The 16,137-nt window shown below is 41.2% G+C and overlaps 1 protein-coding gene and 2 non-coding genes across 8 annotated transcripts in view; all 3 read left to right on the forward strand.

The window, feature by feature from the left end:
• The window catches only part of CNOT1 (CCR4-NOT transcription complex subunit 1), a 58,030-nt gene that overhangs the window by 22,933 nt on the left and 18,960 nt on the right, over positions 1-16,137 (forward strand). For 2 of the 6 annotated variants that reach the window (XM_032195375.1, XM_032195379.1), the window contains exons 17-28: positions 4,177-4,327; positions 5,674-5,875; positions 6,258-6,404; positions 7,549-7,673; positions 8,373-8,659; positions 10,087-10,165; positions 11,372-11,602; positions 12,631-12,771; positions 13,516-13,695; positions 14,707-14,823; positions 15,119-15,229; positions 15,801-15,878. In XM_032195375.1, coding sequence (XP_032051266.1) covers positions 4,177-4,327; positions 5,674-5,875; positions 6,258-6,404; positions 7,549-7,673; positions 8,373-8,659; positions 10,087-10,165; positions 11,372-11,602; positions 12,631-12,771; positions 13,516-13,695; positions 14,707-14,823; positions 15,119-15,229; positions 15,801-15,878 — 1,849 coding nt within the window. The remainder of the gene's footprint in view (positions 1-4,176; positions 4,328-5,673; positions 5,876-6,257; positions 6,405-7,548; positions 7,674-8,372; positions 8,660-10,086; positions 10,166-11,371; positions 11,603-12,630; positions 12,772-13,515; positions 13,696-14,706; positions 14,824-15,118; positions 15,230-15,800; positions 15,879-16,137) is intronic. The other 4 variants (XM_032195377.1, XM_032195381.1, XM_032195376.1 and 1 more) reach the window with 2 other exon arrangements.
• On the forward strand, positions 4,658-4,793 carry LOC116494224. The gene has a single exon (XR_004253837.1). It is a non-coding gene; the product is annotated as a small nucleolar RNA SNORA50 (small nucleolar RNA).
• Positions 14,164-14,302, forward strand: LOC116494223. Its single transcript, XR_004253836.1, has one exon. It is a non-coding gene; the product is annotated as a small nucleolar RNA SNORA46 (small nucleolar RNA).

The following is a 16,137-nucleotide window of genomic DNA, read 5'->3' on the forward strand; positions in this document are numbered from 1 at the left end:
GGATGGGAAAATAGCTAAGGTCTTCCGCAGATGAATTTGTTTAGCTAAAATCCTGGAGGAAATAGTGTGGGTCCTAGAGACCTGCCCTCTGCGAGAGGGAGAGGCAGGTTACAGAAAGACTAAAGTGAGCTGGACAAATCAATTTTAAATAATGTTTTAAGTAAAAATGACTAAATGTTGCAAAATATTGGTGGTGTTGCTTGTTAATGCTGTCAGATCAAGGTGCTATTTGACTGCAGCAATGTTTTGGAGTTCCCTAGGCTTAGCACAGTGTGACACCAGAGCCAGAGGGTCTGGAAGCTGGAGAGGGGGCTGGTTTTGGTGTTAAATTTTGACACCTAAGGAGTCTGGCATACCCAAGCGCATGGTAGCTGGTCTAAGGATTATGTCGTTATGCAGTGATGTCTTGACAGATAGAGGAAACAGATGTAGAAGTGTCAGATGATTTTGAGTTCGCGTAAACAACAAGGAAACAAATACCAACATTGTGATTGCTGCCTGAACTGCAAGGGAATTTCAGGCATCCTTGTAAGATTTTAGGAGAAAAGGTTCTCCTAAACGAAATTAAATTTCAAGTCCTGTTTCTGAATTGTTACTGTCTAGTCCATCTTCTGGACTGAAAAAATGCCTGTTACTCCACGTACATCATCTCCTGGGACTACAAACTGGACTGAAATTCCTGTATTTTGCGTGTTGCCACGTCCAGATTTTAGAGATGTAATAGTTAATTGTAGACTTGACTTGCATCTAATGTCACTGTGTTCTGAATCTTAATGTGTTACCAAGTTTTATTTATTCAGTTAATCCAAAAGCTAGCAGTTCTCCACTGGCACAGTTCTCTCAGCTTCTGGTTTCTTTTTATAGCCGCTTGTATTCCCATTTATGCAAGAATGTGACCTACTTGCAGTCATTTTCCATGAGTTATTCTCTTTAAGCCTTAAAGAGAAAACGCTTAATTTCTTTCAGGAAGCACTCACTTGGATTAGTTTACATTTCAGTCACAAATGGAAGCAGGCATTGGAAAGACCAGGAGACTAAAATCATAGTAACATTAAATATGTCTGGGAGGGTGCTTCTGCTTCACCACCTGAAGTTTGCTCCTGGGGGCAGTTGATTTAGGAGTCATTTCCTTCAGTTAAGCTGTAGGTGGGACACTTTTTAGCCCCTGGGACCCGTTATTTGTGTTGATGCAGTTTGTGTAGTGCTGCTGTGGCACATAACAGTGAGCCTTCAGAAAGAAATAAGCATTCTTGTTATTACTTAGTGTTTTTCAAATGAAGCCAGGGTGGTTTTGGCACCGCAAGCTGCCTTACTGACCGAGGGTGTGATTTGGTAACCAACTGCTTGTGAAAAGTCCTCCCCCCAGGGATTTGCAGCGAGGTGAGTGGCAGCAGGACCTGCCCATGCCCAGCACAGTCGGTTTGGCAGCACTGGTGGTTCCTCCTCAGTCCCAGCCTCAGGACAGGGCGATGCTTCTGGCCGCCTGTGCCTAAAGGAATGAAGAGGCATCCTCCCTGCTTGTGCATCAATACCTCTGTAAAGAGAGGAGGGGTGGTAGGAGTGGGCTGAGGTAGAAAATAGGAGTGCTAGTGGTGCTCCTGGCTTGTATGGGTAAAGCAGAAAGAAATCAGAAACAGTAAAGAAATCAAAGAAATTGAGAGCAGTTTTCTTTTTGTATAAATGGAAAAAAAAATGCAAGAGATGCGAAGTTGCTCCATCGGCAAGCTGGAGCTTTCCTCTAGGCTGACACTTCTGTTCTCCTCAAGCTGGCCGACTGTGTTCCCTGACCCTCCTCATTACTCATCTTTCAAAATTGTCTTTTCCACAATTTTCCCCCAGTTCTCTTCCTGGAATGGCTCTGAGATTGGCTGACTGAGTATATTTTTACATAGAATTGAAAAAATGTGAACTTTTGCTTTAAGATCTAGTTGAATAAAGAAGCGTGCCCCCCTCTTTACTACTTCACATCATTTGCCTCGGATGCAGCTCTTGTGAAAACCTGCAGCTCAGTACTATTTAAAAAATACTGTGGTATGTATCTTGACATACAGCAACGTCTCGACATAAAAATGTTCATCTTTAATCTGTCTAAATGGCAGGACAAAAAGTTAGTCGTTCATTCCAAAGCATGAATGACCTAACTGGTCACCATAAGCATCAAATTGAGGATTCTAAAGCTGTGTTATGCATCGTGGGCTGCCCCATGATCGGTAACCTCTAGCTGCAGCAGGTTGGGATCTGTCTTAAAGCACGCTGTGGTATTTGAGTGTCTGCTTTCCTTCCTGCTAGTTGGTCTCAAGCACACTATGGGGATTTGTGGTTCTGGGGAATTGGGTTGGAGGTAAATATGTGCCGTAAACTCTGAGCCTCCCTCATGCCGTGCCTCAGAGTTGTGTCTTCAGGTCTGGTTGCACCTTCTTGAAAGTTTCCCTGTGTGGCCAGGCTGTTTCACAGGCCATATCTTAAATGACAAAGAGGAAGAAATATCTTGCTGGGCATTTATAGCAGATGTATGGCTTGTGAAGAGGAAACAACTATAAATAAATGCAGGTTTTGTGTAAGGAAGCCTCTCAGTATTCTTTAGATTCAGAAATGGTCATGCAAATATACACCTTTGTTTCCAAAGGACTTTTAAAGACTCCCCCCAGATGATTAAAATGAAGTCTTTTGTCAATGGTACTTTAATGCTTTCACAGCTTGATTAGAAAACTTTTGGTTTGTTCACACTCGAGTCAAGGAGAAATGCAAAGTGTTTCCTTAGCTGAGCTTACTTTGAAGGTGAGTTTCTGATCTCTTTTTGAAACCCACCCTCCCAGGCAGCTTGCTTTTCAGTCTCTTGGCACTGGTAAGAGGATATAAAACATTTGGAGGAGCCAGCTTATGGAGCAGTTGATGAAATGCACGTTGACCTGCCTGGAAAGATGCCTGCCCATGGTAGCTCCCCAGCTTCTCCAGCCTGTCCCAGGACAGCTTTTTCCCACACTGTGTGGTGGAGCACTGGCTTGGGAGAACAAGCTGAAGCCCTTAACCCTGTGCAGCCTGTAACGGGACGGCTGCCAAAGCTGAGGGCTACTCTGCACTTGCTTTTCCTGCCCTAGTTGCTGGGATGGTTCTGCTTCCTTTTCCTCCTCATCCTGACATCCATGCAGTGAAAAACTTATGAAAATTCAGTGAAAACGAGGAATCTCCAGATGAGTTTAGCACAGTTGTGCCGTTACAGGAAGGAATTTCCTGCTGTAGTTGTACTCAGCAAAAAGGTAGAGCTGAAGAAAGGCGTAAATAGTTGGCTGTGTTTTCCACGAGTGAAATGTTAGTGTTGCATGGGTACGTTTGTGGTTTTAGGTACAGCAGCAGCAGAGCTGGCTTTCCATCCCCTTAGGAAGCCTGGCAGCCAGACACGGAGTTGTTCAGAAAGGTGTTGGCTTCCCTCAGTCGTGCAGTGCCTTCAGGCCTAAGTCTGTTTTGCTGGGTTTTGAGTCAACTTGTTTGAAAAGCAGAGATTTGTTGCCTCTGGTTAAATGCTTATTGATGGTCTGATGAAGCGTGTCTGTCAGTTTACAGGCAGATGAATTTTAGTGGAACTGGGGGGGATATTTAACTCTCATCATTTGTGTGTGTCTCTGTAGTGCAAGCTTCTTAGTCCTGTCATATTTCTCTTCTGGAGAAACTGTCTAACAGTCATCCAAGTGGGAACAATCCTGAATGTTGAAGTCTGGGAGCAGGGAGGAGCCTCGAGGAGCTGATTTGACCAAGGGATTGTAGCAGAAGCTGTTGTGTGTTTGAATTCATGAGGCTGAGCTGCGTATAGCCTGTACCAAACAGCGGGCAAAGAGCGTTGCAGACAGTCTGTTCTGCCACGGGCTATTGAAGCCAGGTAGACAGATGCACATCCCAGCTTTCTCTGAGTCATTATTTGCTGGAATAACAGTATTTGGAGTTACTAAAAATGGGGGAATATGCTATCAGAGAATTGTTATAGTTGCAGTTTTTCTTCTATATAAAATAGAGCTCATCCCAAGTGAAATGGCTGTAACGCAATTGTTGCAAGTGTGGTTTCTGCTGGGATTGTTTTGCAGCTTCAGTTTGTGAAATGTGGCCCCATTTCCTGAAGGAAAGCAATCAGGGGCGTGAGTTTGGTGAACGCTGATGCCTCACTGTCCTCCTCCTCTGCTCTAGGAGCGTTTCTCAGGAGCTGTCAGAGACGATACTCACCATGGTGGCCAACTGCAGCAGCGTCATGAACAAGGCTAGGCAGCCGCCACCCGGAGTCATGCCAAAGGGACGCCCACCCAGTGCGAGCAGCTTGGATGCCATCTCTCCTGTACAGGTAGTAGATAAATCACAGCATGCTGTGGGTTTAGAAACATTGGTTCACATTAGTTCTGCTGCACTATTTGAGCTCTTTCAGCAGGACTACGTAAAACATCATCTGGCTCCCTTAGGTTTTTTTATGCTTGCATGTTTAGATAACTTCTCCTGTAGCAGATTAATGCCTGAGGGTTGTAGTTCAGAACTGTCTCTCACATCACGGATGTCTGTAAGAAATAAAGGAAGTATAGCAGGATGGGAGCACTGAAGAGTGATAGAGGTTTGGTGTATTTTAAAATAGCTGAGGGTTTCTTTAAAGTGCTAAAAATTTCTAAGACTTTTGAGAATTAAGCACTGCCTTTGAACCTGATGTGTCTTGTTTGTAGCTTCACGGGCCAAGCAACAGTGCTAGAGCGTAAGGACTTGTTATAACTGGGGCTCTTCAGCTCTCAACTGAACTGCTCTTTTAAAAACAAGGTACATTTAAGTTACTCCCTGCCACTCATCATCCCTTCCTCCTCTGGGAGCAACACATTGCAGACAGATTTTGCTTCTAGCAACTACATTCACTGGCAGATTTTAAAATAGTGAAAACTTATTCACACGAATCAGTGGCAATTCAGCATTGAAGAATGTCTGAAGCATCAGTAGATTATGTAAACTCGATACAGAGAGCAGTATCCATGTGAATTGTTACTTTATTGAAGTTGCTCATCAAATGTACCAAATATCCTGGCAACCTGCTGCGTATAACTGATGTGAAGAAGTAGGGCAGCAGATGTGAGTCTGAATCCATGCCATCTTTTGGATAGATAACAGTTTTCTGCAGTTCCTGGACAGGAGCTCTTAATTTATTGCTATGTCTGCTGGTACTGTGCCTTCCCTCCTACTCATCACCCAGATCTTAATGGCTTTTATTGGTGGCTGTGTTCTCAGGTGTTTAGCTATGAAAAGTGGACATACTGGGATCCTTCAGACAGTTAAATATTCTGTTAGCCTGATTAAGTCTTGGTGAGCTCTCAAACCGCAGAGCTTAAACTGCTCTAGCACAAAAATCTACACACTGCTTTTTGTGTTTACTGTTGTGTTTTACTTAATTAGAAACTAGGGAACAATCAGCCTTTCTGTAAAACCTTTGACAGAGTAGGATTTTATGGGATTGTAAAGGAATAAGTGAAATAGCATTCTATAGACAAACAGCCTTTTTGGGGTAATCTGGATGACTTCAGAATTTAAAGTGACCGTGCAGAAAAACTCCTTTCAGGATGTTTTAATATGTAAGCTGTCTTCATACAAAACCTGCAAAGAGTGAGCTTGGTTGCGGTCTGTGTCTGTCTGTGTATAATCTTCCCTTTTTTCATTCAGATCGACTCGCTTGCGGGCATGGCATCTCTTAGTTTAGGTGGCTCAGCTGCTCCTCATACCCAGAGCATGCAAGGCTTCCCTCCAAACTTGGGCTCTGCGTTCAGTACTCCTCAGTCACCAGCAAAAGCGTTTCCCCCTCTTTCCACCCAAAACCAGACAACAGGTTTCAGTGGCATTGGAGGACTCTCTTCACAACTTCCAGGTACTGCTGTCTGTGGGGTGTGTTTTGTAAGACCGTTGTCAGTGCTGTGGCTGGAAATACTGGACAGGCAGCAGTGTTGTGTGGGAGGGAGTCGTGCAGCCCTTGCTCCTTAGGTCACTGCTGAAACAGCATTTTGAAATGTTGCAACTGCAGTAGATATAAAATTTGAGAGTCAAGAGTTTTGTTTTTGATGGATTTTAGATGCATCGTTTTAGGTTGGGACAGAGATAAGGAATTGCTTGAGGAGAAAACTGTTTGATACTGGATAGTTTGGAGGCTGCATGGCTCTGAACATTTCTTGGAAACAGCAAGGTGCTGAAAGTGATACATGCGTACGAGGAAGGGTGCAGCTGAGATGACCGATGCCTTGTTTGCTTTTCAGTAGGTGGTCTTACTACGGGTAGCCTGACTGGTATAGGAACTGGAGCCCTGGGCCTCCCTGCAGTGAACAATGACCCATTCGTGCAAAGGAAGCTGAGCACATCTGGACTGAACCAGCCTACATTCCAGCAGAGTAAGATGAAACCTTGTAAGTGGTAGTGTTGTCTGTGCCTGTGAAGTGTGACTGTGGTCTGCAGTTAATCTGCATTTCCTTTGGGGGTGGTGTGGACCTGAAGGTGACAAATAGTAGAAATGTGGCTCTTGTACTGATGGGCTGGAAAAGGTGCTTCTGAACTTCTATACTAGCAGCTTGCCAAGTAGCTGGGAGGGGATTTAAGAAAAAAAAAAAAAAAAAAAAGCTACCAGAGTAAATATAAATGTCAAGGAATTGCATGAACAGTCTCTTTCTATGTCCTTTTTTTGTTGTGCTGTGTTTTGAACAAAAGTGTTACCCTGCTTTTTGGAGAGTTACATATTTATTGTAAGAGGGTGTTCTTTGTTTTGTTTGTAACAAAGTTCATCAAAACTACCTGGGTAAGGTCCTGATGTAGGAGACCTGTGAATTGGGCAACACCACTGGAAAGAAATAAGACTAACAGGTTGATGGGAGGAATATGATTGTTTTTTTTCTTTTTTCTTTAAAGAATGATTTGGTCCTTAAAACTGAGTCATTATCCTTAGCGTATTTATATCTCTAAGTAAGTTCACAGTGAAATGTTGAAGCAAACAAATGTTCTCTTTAGGAGGTCTAGCCATATGCTAAATCTTCCCCCTTGCTGGTGTTACATACCTTTGTTGTCTTTGATAGCTGCTCCATAAAAGTTGCAGATGTCCATAGATGTACAGTGAAGGCAGCTTTAGTGACCATTGTTTTTTCTTTTTGGGCTTGAGCGTTCAGTATAAACTTGCTTGAAGCTCACTGGCTGGCCTGAAAGTCTGTGTGAAAGTTTGTCTGCATGTTAGTGTTGTGTAGCATGCTTTATTCTAGTCTGTTTTACATTCATTTGGTTTAGGTATCAGTTGAGGCTAGCTTGGGTTGCAGTGGGTTCTAGGAGTACAATAGTATGAGGCTAATTCCATCTTCAGGATTCAGTTCTTTTGCAAAAGTGTCTTGAAAACAAATTTTTGAATAAGATCTCCTGTCAGCTAGAAAGGTTAAGAAATTGCTTTTTACGAGAAACTAGCAGGCTTTGTATAGATTTGTGGAAGAGTTGAAAAGGACTAGATGAAATCCTGACCCTTTGGAGTTGAAGGTAATGCCTGTCCCTTTTTTTTTTTTTTTTTTTTAACAGCTGACTTATCTCAGGTGTGGCCAGAGGCTAACCAGCACTTTAGCAAAGAAATAGATGATGAGGCAAACAGCTACTTCCAGCGTATTTATAACCATCCACCACATCCGACCATGTCTGTAGATGAGGTAAGTTCCGTTCTGTAGCAGTTGCATCACCTGTCTAGAGACCTATATAGTTGGTGAACTTCCTCATTACATCTAACTTTTCCATCCTGCGCACTGAATTTTTTAGCCGTCTAACTTTCCTAAAATGATGCAAGTCTCACAGGTGGCAAGACTTCAGTATGGAGTGGAAGCTTGGATATTCAGAATAAGTGCTTAAGTTATGCTTACACTTTGGATGTATTTAAAGTATATAAAAATGACTGCAACTTCTAAATATATAAAAATGTCCTCAATTCTACATTATGATGACTTTCGTTGTAACCAAACCATGAATATCGAAGCATATCAGTCTGATGTGCTTGCTCTCTGAAGTACTTCAGACTTAATTTAATGTATGTATGTGGTTATAAACTATAGGAAAAATGTAAATTAATGTTCAACATCTTCCAATTTTGAAGCAATGAGGTAGGAGGTAGCAAGAAATTTTATTTAAGGACAGTTACTTAAAATAAAGGAAACAAAGCTGAAGTGTAAAGATAAAGCTAATTGTAGTGATGTGGTGTCTACTGGCTAAAATGAGATTTATTTCGTGTTGAAACACTTACTTTGCAGTCTGATTTGTAGTGCAGTCTACCTTAGCTACTTGTGTTCTTAACCTGTAGATGCAGAAGGGCTGAAATAAAGCAAATCTGGTAGTAACAGTTTCCAATTTCTTTGCAGGTCTTGGAAATGCTGCAGAGGTTTAAGGACTCCAACATTAAACGGGAACGAGAAGTGTTTAACTGCATGCTGAGGAATTTGTTTGAGGAATACCGTTTCTTTCCCCAGTACCCAGATAAAGAGCTGCACATAACAGCCTGCCTCTTTGGTGGGATAATAGAGAAAGGACTGGTTACTTATATGGCATTGGGCCTGGCCCTGCGCTATGTTCTTGAAGCCTTACGAAAGCCTTTTGCATCCAAAATGTACTATTTTGGTATTGCTGCACTAGATAGATTTAAAAATAGGTGAGTGTTTTTTTGGTAATACTCCCAACAATTTGTGCAATGTCTTGTTAACCTTGAACCTGCACTGGTTATGCACTACAGGATTGCTTATATATATTAGAAATGTACATATATCAAGTTCAGGGTTACCTTTAATAAATGCTGAGCTGAAACAAAATGGTGATATGCTAGGAAAGGGGTGGCTAGGTTCTTTTGAAATCCAAGTATTAAATTCAGTATCTGTGTAAATATGGCACAAACTGAGATGCTGAAACTTAGTGGCCTCCCTTTATAAAAATAATTCAGGGATATGTTGAGTTGCCTGAAGTTGTCAGCTTGTTAGAAATGGAGTAGATATAAATATTCTTAACAGGTGCCCTCTGATAGTGCCATTTGCACTACTCATTAGTAAAAAGACTGGGTAGGAACTAAGCTTGGGTTTGAATTTGAATCTCCAGTATGGCATCTGGATCGTCTGTTACTCAGAATGCTCGACTTTAACTTTGTCTAAGATTATGAAGGGTATTACTCCAGTGCCCAAATCTTCCAGAAAGTCAATAGCTGTGGGTTGGTGACACACATAAAACTTTCTCACAAAAAAAAAAAAAAAAAAACTTTCTCAAATTCTTAATTGGAATGCATGCAGAGAAAGCTCCCAAGGCAGACTGTAGTTGTGGCAGGATTGTTACACGCTGGACAAAATGCACACCCATTTTTGGAGGAAGATACTTGAAATGTATTAAAAAGTTCCTTGGAATTATTTAATGACTAGAAATGTGTGGACTTGCAGCGTGGATTCAAAAGCAAGGAGCGTGTTACCTCTTGCCCTATGGTATTTTGTCTGCTCTAAAAGCTGCTGCTTGCAGCATTCAGAGCTGGATATTGTAGCTGCGGATTTAGCAACGATGAATAAAGGCATTGGAGGCTGACATACTTGAGGTTTAACCACCACCTTGCTCCTTCTCTTAAAAACCTCTTTAAGGGGGACCTGAAGATTTTGCTCTCACTGAGTAGTAATGGTGTAGCATTCAGAAGTAGAATTATAATAATCAGAGTGCCTAGGTGAAGCTTTCGTCTTTGATGTTAAGGGCACTCTCATTTGCTGTTCAAAACAGTGAGCCAGTCTACAAATCACTTAGCAATAATCTTATTGTGAAAGCTGAATATAAATGCAATTGTGTATTCAGTCAGAAGTATAGAGATTTAGGTTAAGCTGGATTGCTGTGAATTGACCTTGTGTTTTGCTCTTAAATGGATTCATTTCAAGGGCTTTTGTAACAAAAACTGCTTTGTAGAAAATGTTGTTTATAGCACAGCTGCTGTGAGCAGACCAGAACTAATTCTGATGCAGTATGGGAATGACATACCAGTGTTATATTTATATTGCTCTCTAGTATTGTTTCTGATCAGGGTTAACGCTGCTGACTAACATGTATTATTTCTGACAGATTGAAGGACTATCCCCAGTATTGTCAGCACTTGGCTTCTATTAGTCACTTTATACAGTTCCCTCATCACTTACAGGAGGTGAGTGCTTCACGTTGGTGCACTGGCTTTCTGTGGTTTTGAAATCTTTTGAACAGATTTGCTGTTTTCCATTGGAGAAATGGTCTGAGCTGCCACAGTTTTAGGTAGTGCACGTGCAGAGAATCAAATGCCCTTTCTTGAAGTGTGAAGGTGGCTGTTCAATGCCCTTCTGTTCCTGTAAACCTGCTGGGGTTGCTTGCAGTGAAATAGCTGCTTGAGTTTAACTGCATGATCAACCAGGACACATGGCCATGCACAAAGATTTCAAAGTGCTTCCATGGAGTCACATTCCAGTCCCTTAAAGATTTGTGCTTTCTCTGTAAAATAGAGGGTATTCAGAGGTGTTTATACTTTCACACTCAGACCTGATAACAAAATCCAGATAAAGGCAAGAAAAACTTAATTCCTGCAGGTTTGATCAAAGTAATGGAAATACCCTGTAGTTCAGAGAGTAAAAATAGTGTTGATCATGCGGTGTCTGGCTTTCATGGGTAGGAGAAATACAGGAAAAACTAATCCTAGTGGCAGAGTTTGGGAGCATAATCTGAATAAGAAAAAAACATTCAGCTTGGTCAGTGAGACTTCATCTACCCGAAACTGTGAAGCTCAATAGCAGTCTCAGCTTCACTGGTGCATTTTGGATTGTGTCCCTGGGATGACTGTCTGATGTTACAAATACCTGGGTAAACACATTTAAGTAGAGAAAAAAGAAAATCTGCTGCAGAATTCCTTTACAGGTTTTAAAAATTGTGGTTTTTACTTATTCATTATGAACTTCAGACTACCATTTTTATGTAGTTGCAGGGATCCTTGGGGGGAGGACTTCTTCCTGGCTTTGTAGCACATTTTTGGATACACATTTTTTTATGCAGTCCCTCTGTTTTGGTCTGTTAACCCTGCAGGAATGGGATTTCCTGGGTAGTGCTCTGTAAAATGTTTTAGGATGTTGTGTCTCTTGACACTAGATAACTGCTTGCTGAGGTCAGGGGTAGAGCTTCTGGCCCTTCTCCAGAAAGAAGGGAAGTAAATGGTGATAAGGCATGCCCTTTATAAAGGGGCTTGATGGTATTTTGCAGATTGCCTTAATGGCATTAGTGTTAAATGTTTGCTGACAATCTTTAATACTTTATACTGCTCGTGCTAAAACTTGTTCCTTATTTACACTGCTGTATGTGAATTCCTGTGTGTTTGTTTACCCTGTTGTAGTACATAGAATATGGACAGCAGTCTAGAGATCCTCCTGTGAAGATGCAGGGATCAATCACCACCCCTGGAAGTATTGCACTTGCCCAGGCTCAGGCCCAGGCCCAAGTTCCAGCAAAAGCTCCTATTGCTGGCCAAGTCAGCACTATAGTAACCACCTCAACCACCACCACTGTTGCAAAAACCATCACAATCACTCGACCAACTGGAGTCAGCTTCAAGAAAGATGTGCCGGTAAGCATTCTGTGACTTCAGAGCCCTCACAGGAGAGGTAACAGTTAAGTTGTTGATCTGGACTGAGTACATGGAGACAAAACCCTGTTAAATTTCTGTACTGCCAGTTTTCAAGCCGTAGTCCTGTTGCTCGATATTTTTTTGTCTAAAACATATAAGCTTTTCAGATATGACCCATGCTTTTGTATGGATGCATTTTAATCAGGAAACTGTGAAATTACTTTGGCATAGCAAGGTGGTTTTCTTGTGGCTTTAGTTAGCGAGACAGTTACAGAATTAATTTCTCTTAATGATGTGCCATAGGACTCCTGAAGCAGTTGCATTTACTATCCTGCCTAAGACTTGAGAAATGATGTCTGACCTAGCAGATTTAACTGCATTAGGTTTCTCAAATCTTAAGTCCCTTATGTAGATGTAACTCTTAACTACCTGTCAGAGTTAATGCGGGGCTGACAGATTGATGTATGGGTGCTTCCACAGCGTGGAGCATGTTTGATCCCGCATGTACGCTGAGGACACGTAGAGCTGTGACTGTAGGGTAACAGATGTACCAACAAGTCAAGTCTGTCTTGCTTGCTGGTGCTTCTCTTAAAAGAAGCTCCCTGAATTAGAGGTGGAAGTCAAAAAACAAAGGTCTCAGATAAAGCTGTGGGATTCCTCTCTGCTACTTTAGTATTGAAGTGCTCTTGGAGACTTAAAGTTGTACCAAGTACTGCTTGCTGCTGTACTGTCATGTTCTTCAGACTAACTCTGTGTGCAGACTGCTAGCATGATGGGTGCCGTTGGAATGGCACCTACCGTATATGAACAGAAGTGTTAGGGGTTGATTTTCATACAGCAGAGTTGTTTTGCTGAGTCTTGATCATCGTAGAGTAAAATTACTTCAGAATGCTGCTAAAAATGCATCAGAGGCAGTAGATACTATGTGAAAAAGCTCAATTCTTTTTCACTTGACAAAATGGAGTTAAACTGTCTTTTGATGTTACTTCTAGGTATTGTCTGTTCTTACCTTCTTGTTTTCCCTACAGCCTTCCATTAATACCACCAATATTGATACGCTGTTAGTAGCAACAGATCAAACTGAGAGAATTGTGGAACCTCCAGAAAATGTCCAGGAAAAAATCGCTTTCATCTTTAATAATCTGTCTCAGTCAAACATGACTCAGAAGGCAAGTATGGAAGAACACTAGTAAAAATAATTTTAATATATTTCTGGAATTCCATTCTAAAGTGGTAGGTGACGTTTCTCAAAAAATTCCAACTCATAAAATTTGGAAAAAAAAAAAAAAGGGAGGGGAGTCACTCATGGAAATAGTTCCATCACTTGTTGTTTGAACCTCTTTGAACATGCAATTTTTCAGGGAAAAGAGGGACAAGTGAAAGATTCTTAATCTTACTCAACTTGTACAAGTCACCTTGTTTTCCTATAGCCAGATATTTTTGCAGTAAAATACTAGTTTTGTTTTTTTTTTTCAGGAAAGTACTTCTAGTAGACACAAGTTTGTTCAAACATTCACGTCATAAATGGGTAGGGTACAATTTGATATTGCAGTTATGCTGCTAGGTTCTTGCATTTCAAGCTGGAATTTGGGGTAGCTTTCTGAACTTGTAGAAATTTGCAGTACTGCTGCCATATATGATATCTGTCTTATGGACAGACTGCCTTAACATGAGCTACTGACAGCCCTAGATTTTGAAGTTACCTGCTATTAAGATGGGAAGTGGAGGGGAGAGAAACTATTGTGCCTCACTTACTTTATGATTAAGTCCTCACTGGTTGACCGGATCTTTGGGTAATGAAATACTGATTTCAGAGCTGTTTAAAAGAAAAAAAAAACAACAGAGGACCCCATGAGTTTGTGGTCCTCTTCTCATATCTGTTGTGGTGTGCTTTTTCTCTCCTGTGGAGACAGGTTGAAGAACTGAAGGAGACAGTGAAAGAAGAGTTCATGCCTTGGGTATCGCAGTATCTCGTGATGAAAAGAGTCAGTATTGAGCCAAATTTTCACAGCTTATATTCAAACTTCCTTGACACTCTTAAGAATCCAGAGTTTAATAAAATGGTTCTGAATGAAACTTACAGAAACATCAAGGTGAGTAGTGCAAGATTTCTAATACCTTGGGTAGATTTCAAGACTTAGAGGTGTGCTGTTCTCCTTAGAACATTAGTCTTATCTTCAGATGTGGAACATCTGTGCTTCAGCTAACAGGTTATCTTTGTGATTACTGGGGTAGTTCTGTTTTTGTTCAGGAATGATTAAGAGGGTAGATCTGCATTTGAATTTTTTTTTTGGGGGGGGGGGGGAATTCTAAATTTATGCGAGGCTTGCAAATTATAACAGGGAAAATTTGCTTATGCTTTCGTTCTTTTGTGTGGAGAATGTGGCTCTTATGTTTACATTCTGATGTTTTGGTTAAAGATTAAATGTTTTAGTGAATAAAGGTTTTAGAAAACGGGGGTGTAACAAATAAAAATCCCTGGAGGACTAAAAAAATGTGAAGGTAAGGAGGTAAGGGAAGGGATAGCGCAGAAGAGATGAGTGAAACAAGTTTGTCTACCAAGCACTATTTTTAAACCTGTTGGTGGAATTTCCCAGCCGCCATGGGTTACGCTATAGTGCAAAAGAATCTCCTGGCTTCTTGGAGCGTAGCTGGCCTTCTTCTATTCAGCTGATGCTACTCTGAAGCTAAGGAACAGAGCTAACAATAGAATGCTGGGGCATGATTTAAGTCTTGAAATAAGAATTAAATTGTTTCACTAGAAAGGCAGATGGTAGCCTTCAGCTCTGTGATGAAGCGTTAAGAAGCATTGCCCGCACAAATTGCATTTTACCGAGTAGACATAGCAATCTTGACAAGAGTAACTTGTAAGGTCTGGAAAAGTATAATCCTTTCTGATCCTCTTGAAAGAAAGGAATTTTGGAGTTGTTACAGTACAGATTTATGGGGTGCTGCCTTGAAGTAAAGGCTGGTTTTGAGAATCTCTGTAACGTTTAGCTCAGAACTCTGTGTTCTAAAACTTTTGTCTTGAGTCAGACCAACTGTTTGATTTTATCCTTGAGTGATTATCTTCTAGTCATTGCTTGAGTTGCTTTTTTCATTAGGTGCTACTGACATCAGATAAAGCTGCAGCCAACTTCTCGGACCGTTCCTTGTTAAAGAACCTTGGTCACTGGCTGGGAATGATTACACTGGCTAAAAATAAGCCCATCTTGCACACGGTGAGCTTCTGTTTTGCTTGATACAAACCGGTATGTTGTTAGGCAGCAGCAGCATAGGCTGTTTGGGAAGTTAAATCCCCAAGATGAAGGAAGTAATTCTATGTAAAAACACGTGTATGTAAATCTTTGTTCAAAAGAACAACTGCTCCTTAGCAGTCTATAAAATTGAAGGACTGTCTTGAGTCAAGTTTGCCATTATATCCTATAAGGAAATAGCATGTAAGTGGTATTTTTGTGGTGTCTTGGTGTTTTTTCTGCCCTCTTCCACTTATCACTTGTTGATGGTATTTTTCAGGATTTGGATGTGAAATCGCTGCTACTGGAAGCATATGTTAAGGGACAGCAGGAATTGCTTTATGTAGTACCATTTGTTGCCAAAGTCTTAGAATCCAGTGTCAGGAGTGTGGTAAGTGACTTTGTGCTGGCACAGTTATTGTTTGACTGGCAAGATAAGCATTTCAGAAATTAACTTTTATTTTTACAAAGTGAAAGCTAATGAAATTTCATAGAGGGGGAGAAGAGAGATCAGGGCTTGAAGTGTGAGTTCTGCTCAAGTGAGAGAAAGTATGTGGGTTGTGCAGCTTTTTGCGGTTTAAAAGAATGTTGGCTGAACCGAATTGCAGTATCCCCAAACAGAACTCCACTGAGAAATGGATGGATGCCATTGGAGGGGTTCTAGGATCTCTGTTCATTTTCCTCTGCACTTGATATGCCCCTCCTGTCCCTGATCAGCTCCTCTCTGTTCTCCTTAGCTGAACAGCTGATCTCAGAAGTGCCAAGTCATTGTTTTTCCAGTTCAGTGTTCAGCTTGCTTCTTGATCTAGTTTCACTCAGAATTATAAATTCAGCCCTAATTACAGCTCTACAAACTGCACTTATCAATACACACACATAGCTGTGCTTCAAAAAGTCCCAGTTACAAATTAGCTAAGCCATTCAAGAATTTTTGTGTAATGCTGCTCCATTTTCTCTTGCAGGTCTTCAGGCCTCCAAACCCGTGGACGATGGCCATTATGAATGTTTTAGCTGAGCTACATCAAGAACATGACCTAAAAGTAAACATCTTTCTTTTCTATACCTACTGAGCATGAGGTTTTCCTGACATAGCAGTCAAGATAGATTCTGTGTGGGACCAAATTTCACTTCTTGCTTTAGTGTGGGGAAAGCTGGGCATTACTAACTTAGTAGAACTTGGATGAAACTTTACTCCTGTGAGGCTAGTGTGCATGTGCAAGATGCCTGTTTAATCCTCAGTCACTATCCAAGTCTTTAAAAAAGAAAATGCTGGGGGGAGATCAGTGGATTATAGGCTGG

Source organism: Aythya fuligula, chromosome 12, assembly GCF_009819795.1.
Source record: "Aythya fuligula isolate bAytFul2 chromosome 12, bAytFul2.pri, whole genome shotgun sequence".
Lineage (NCBI taxonomy): Eukaryota > Metazoa > Chordata > Aves > Anseriformes > Anatidae > Aythya > Aythya fuligula.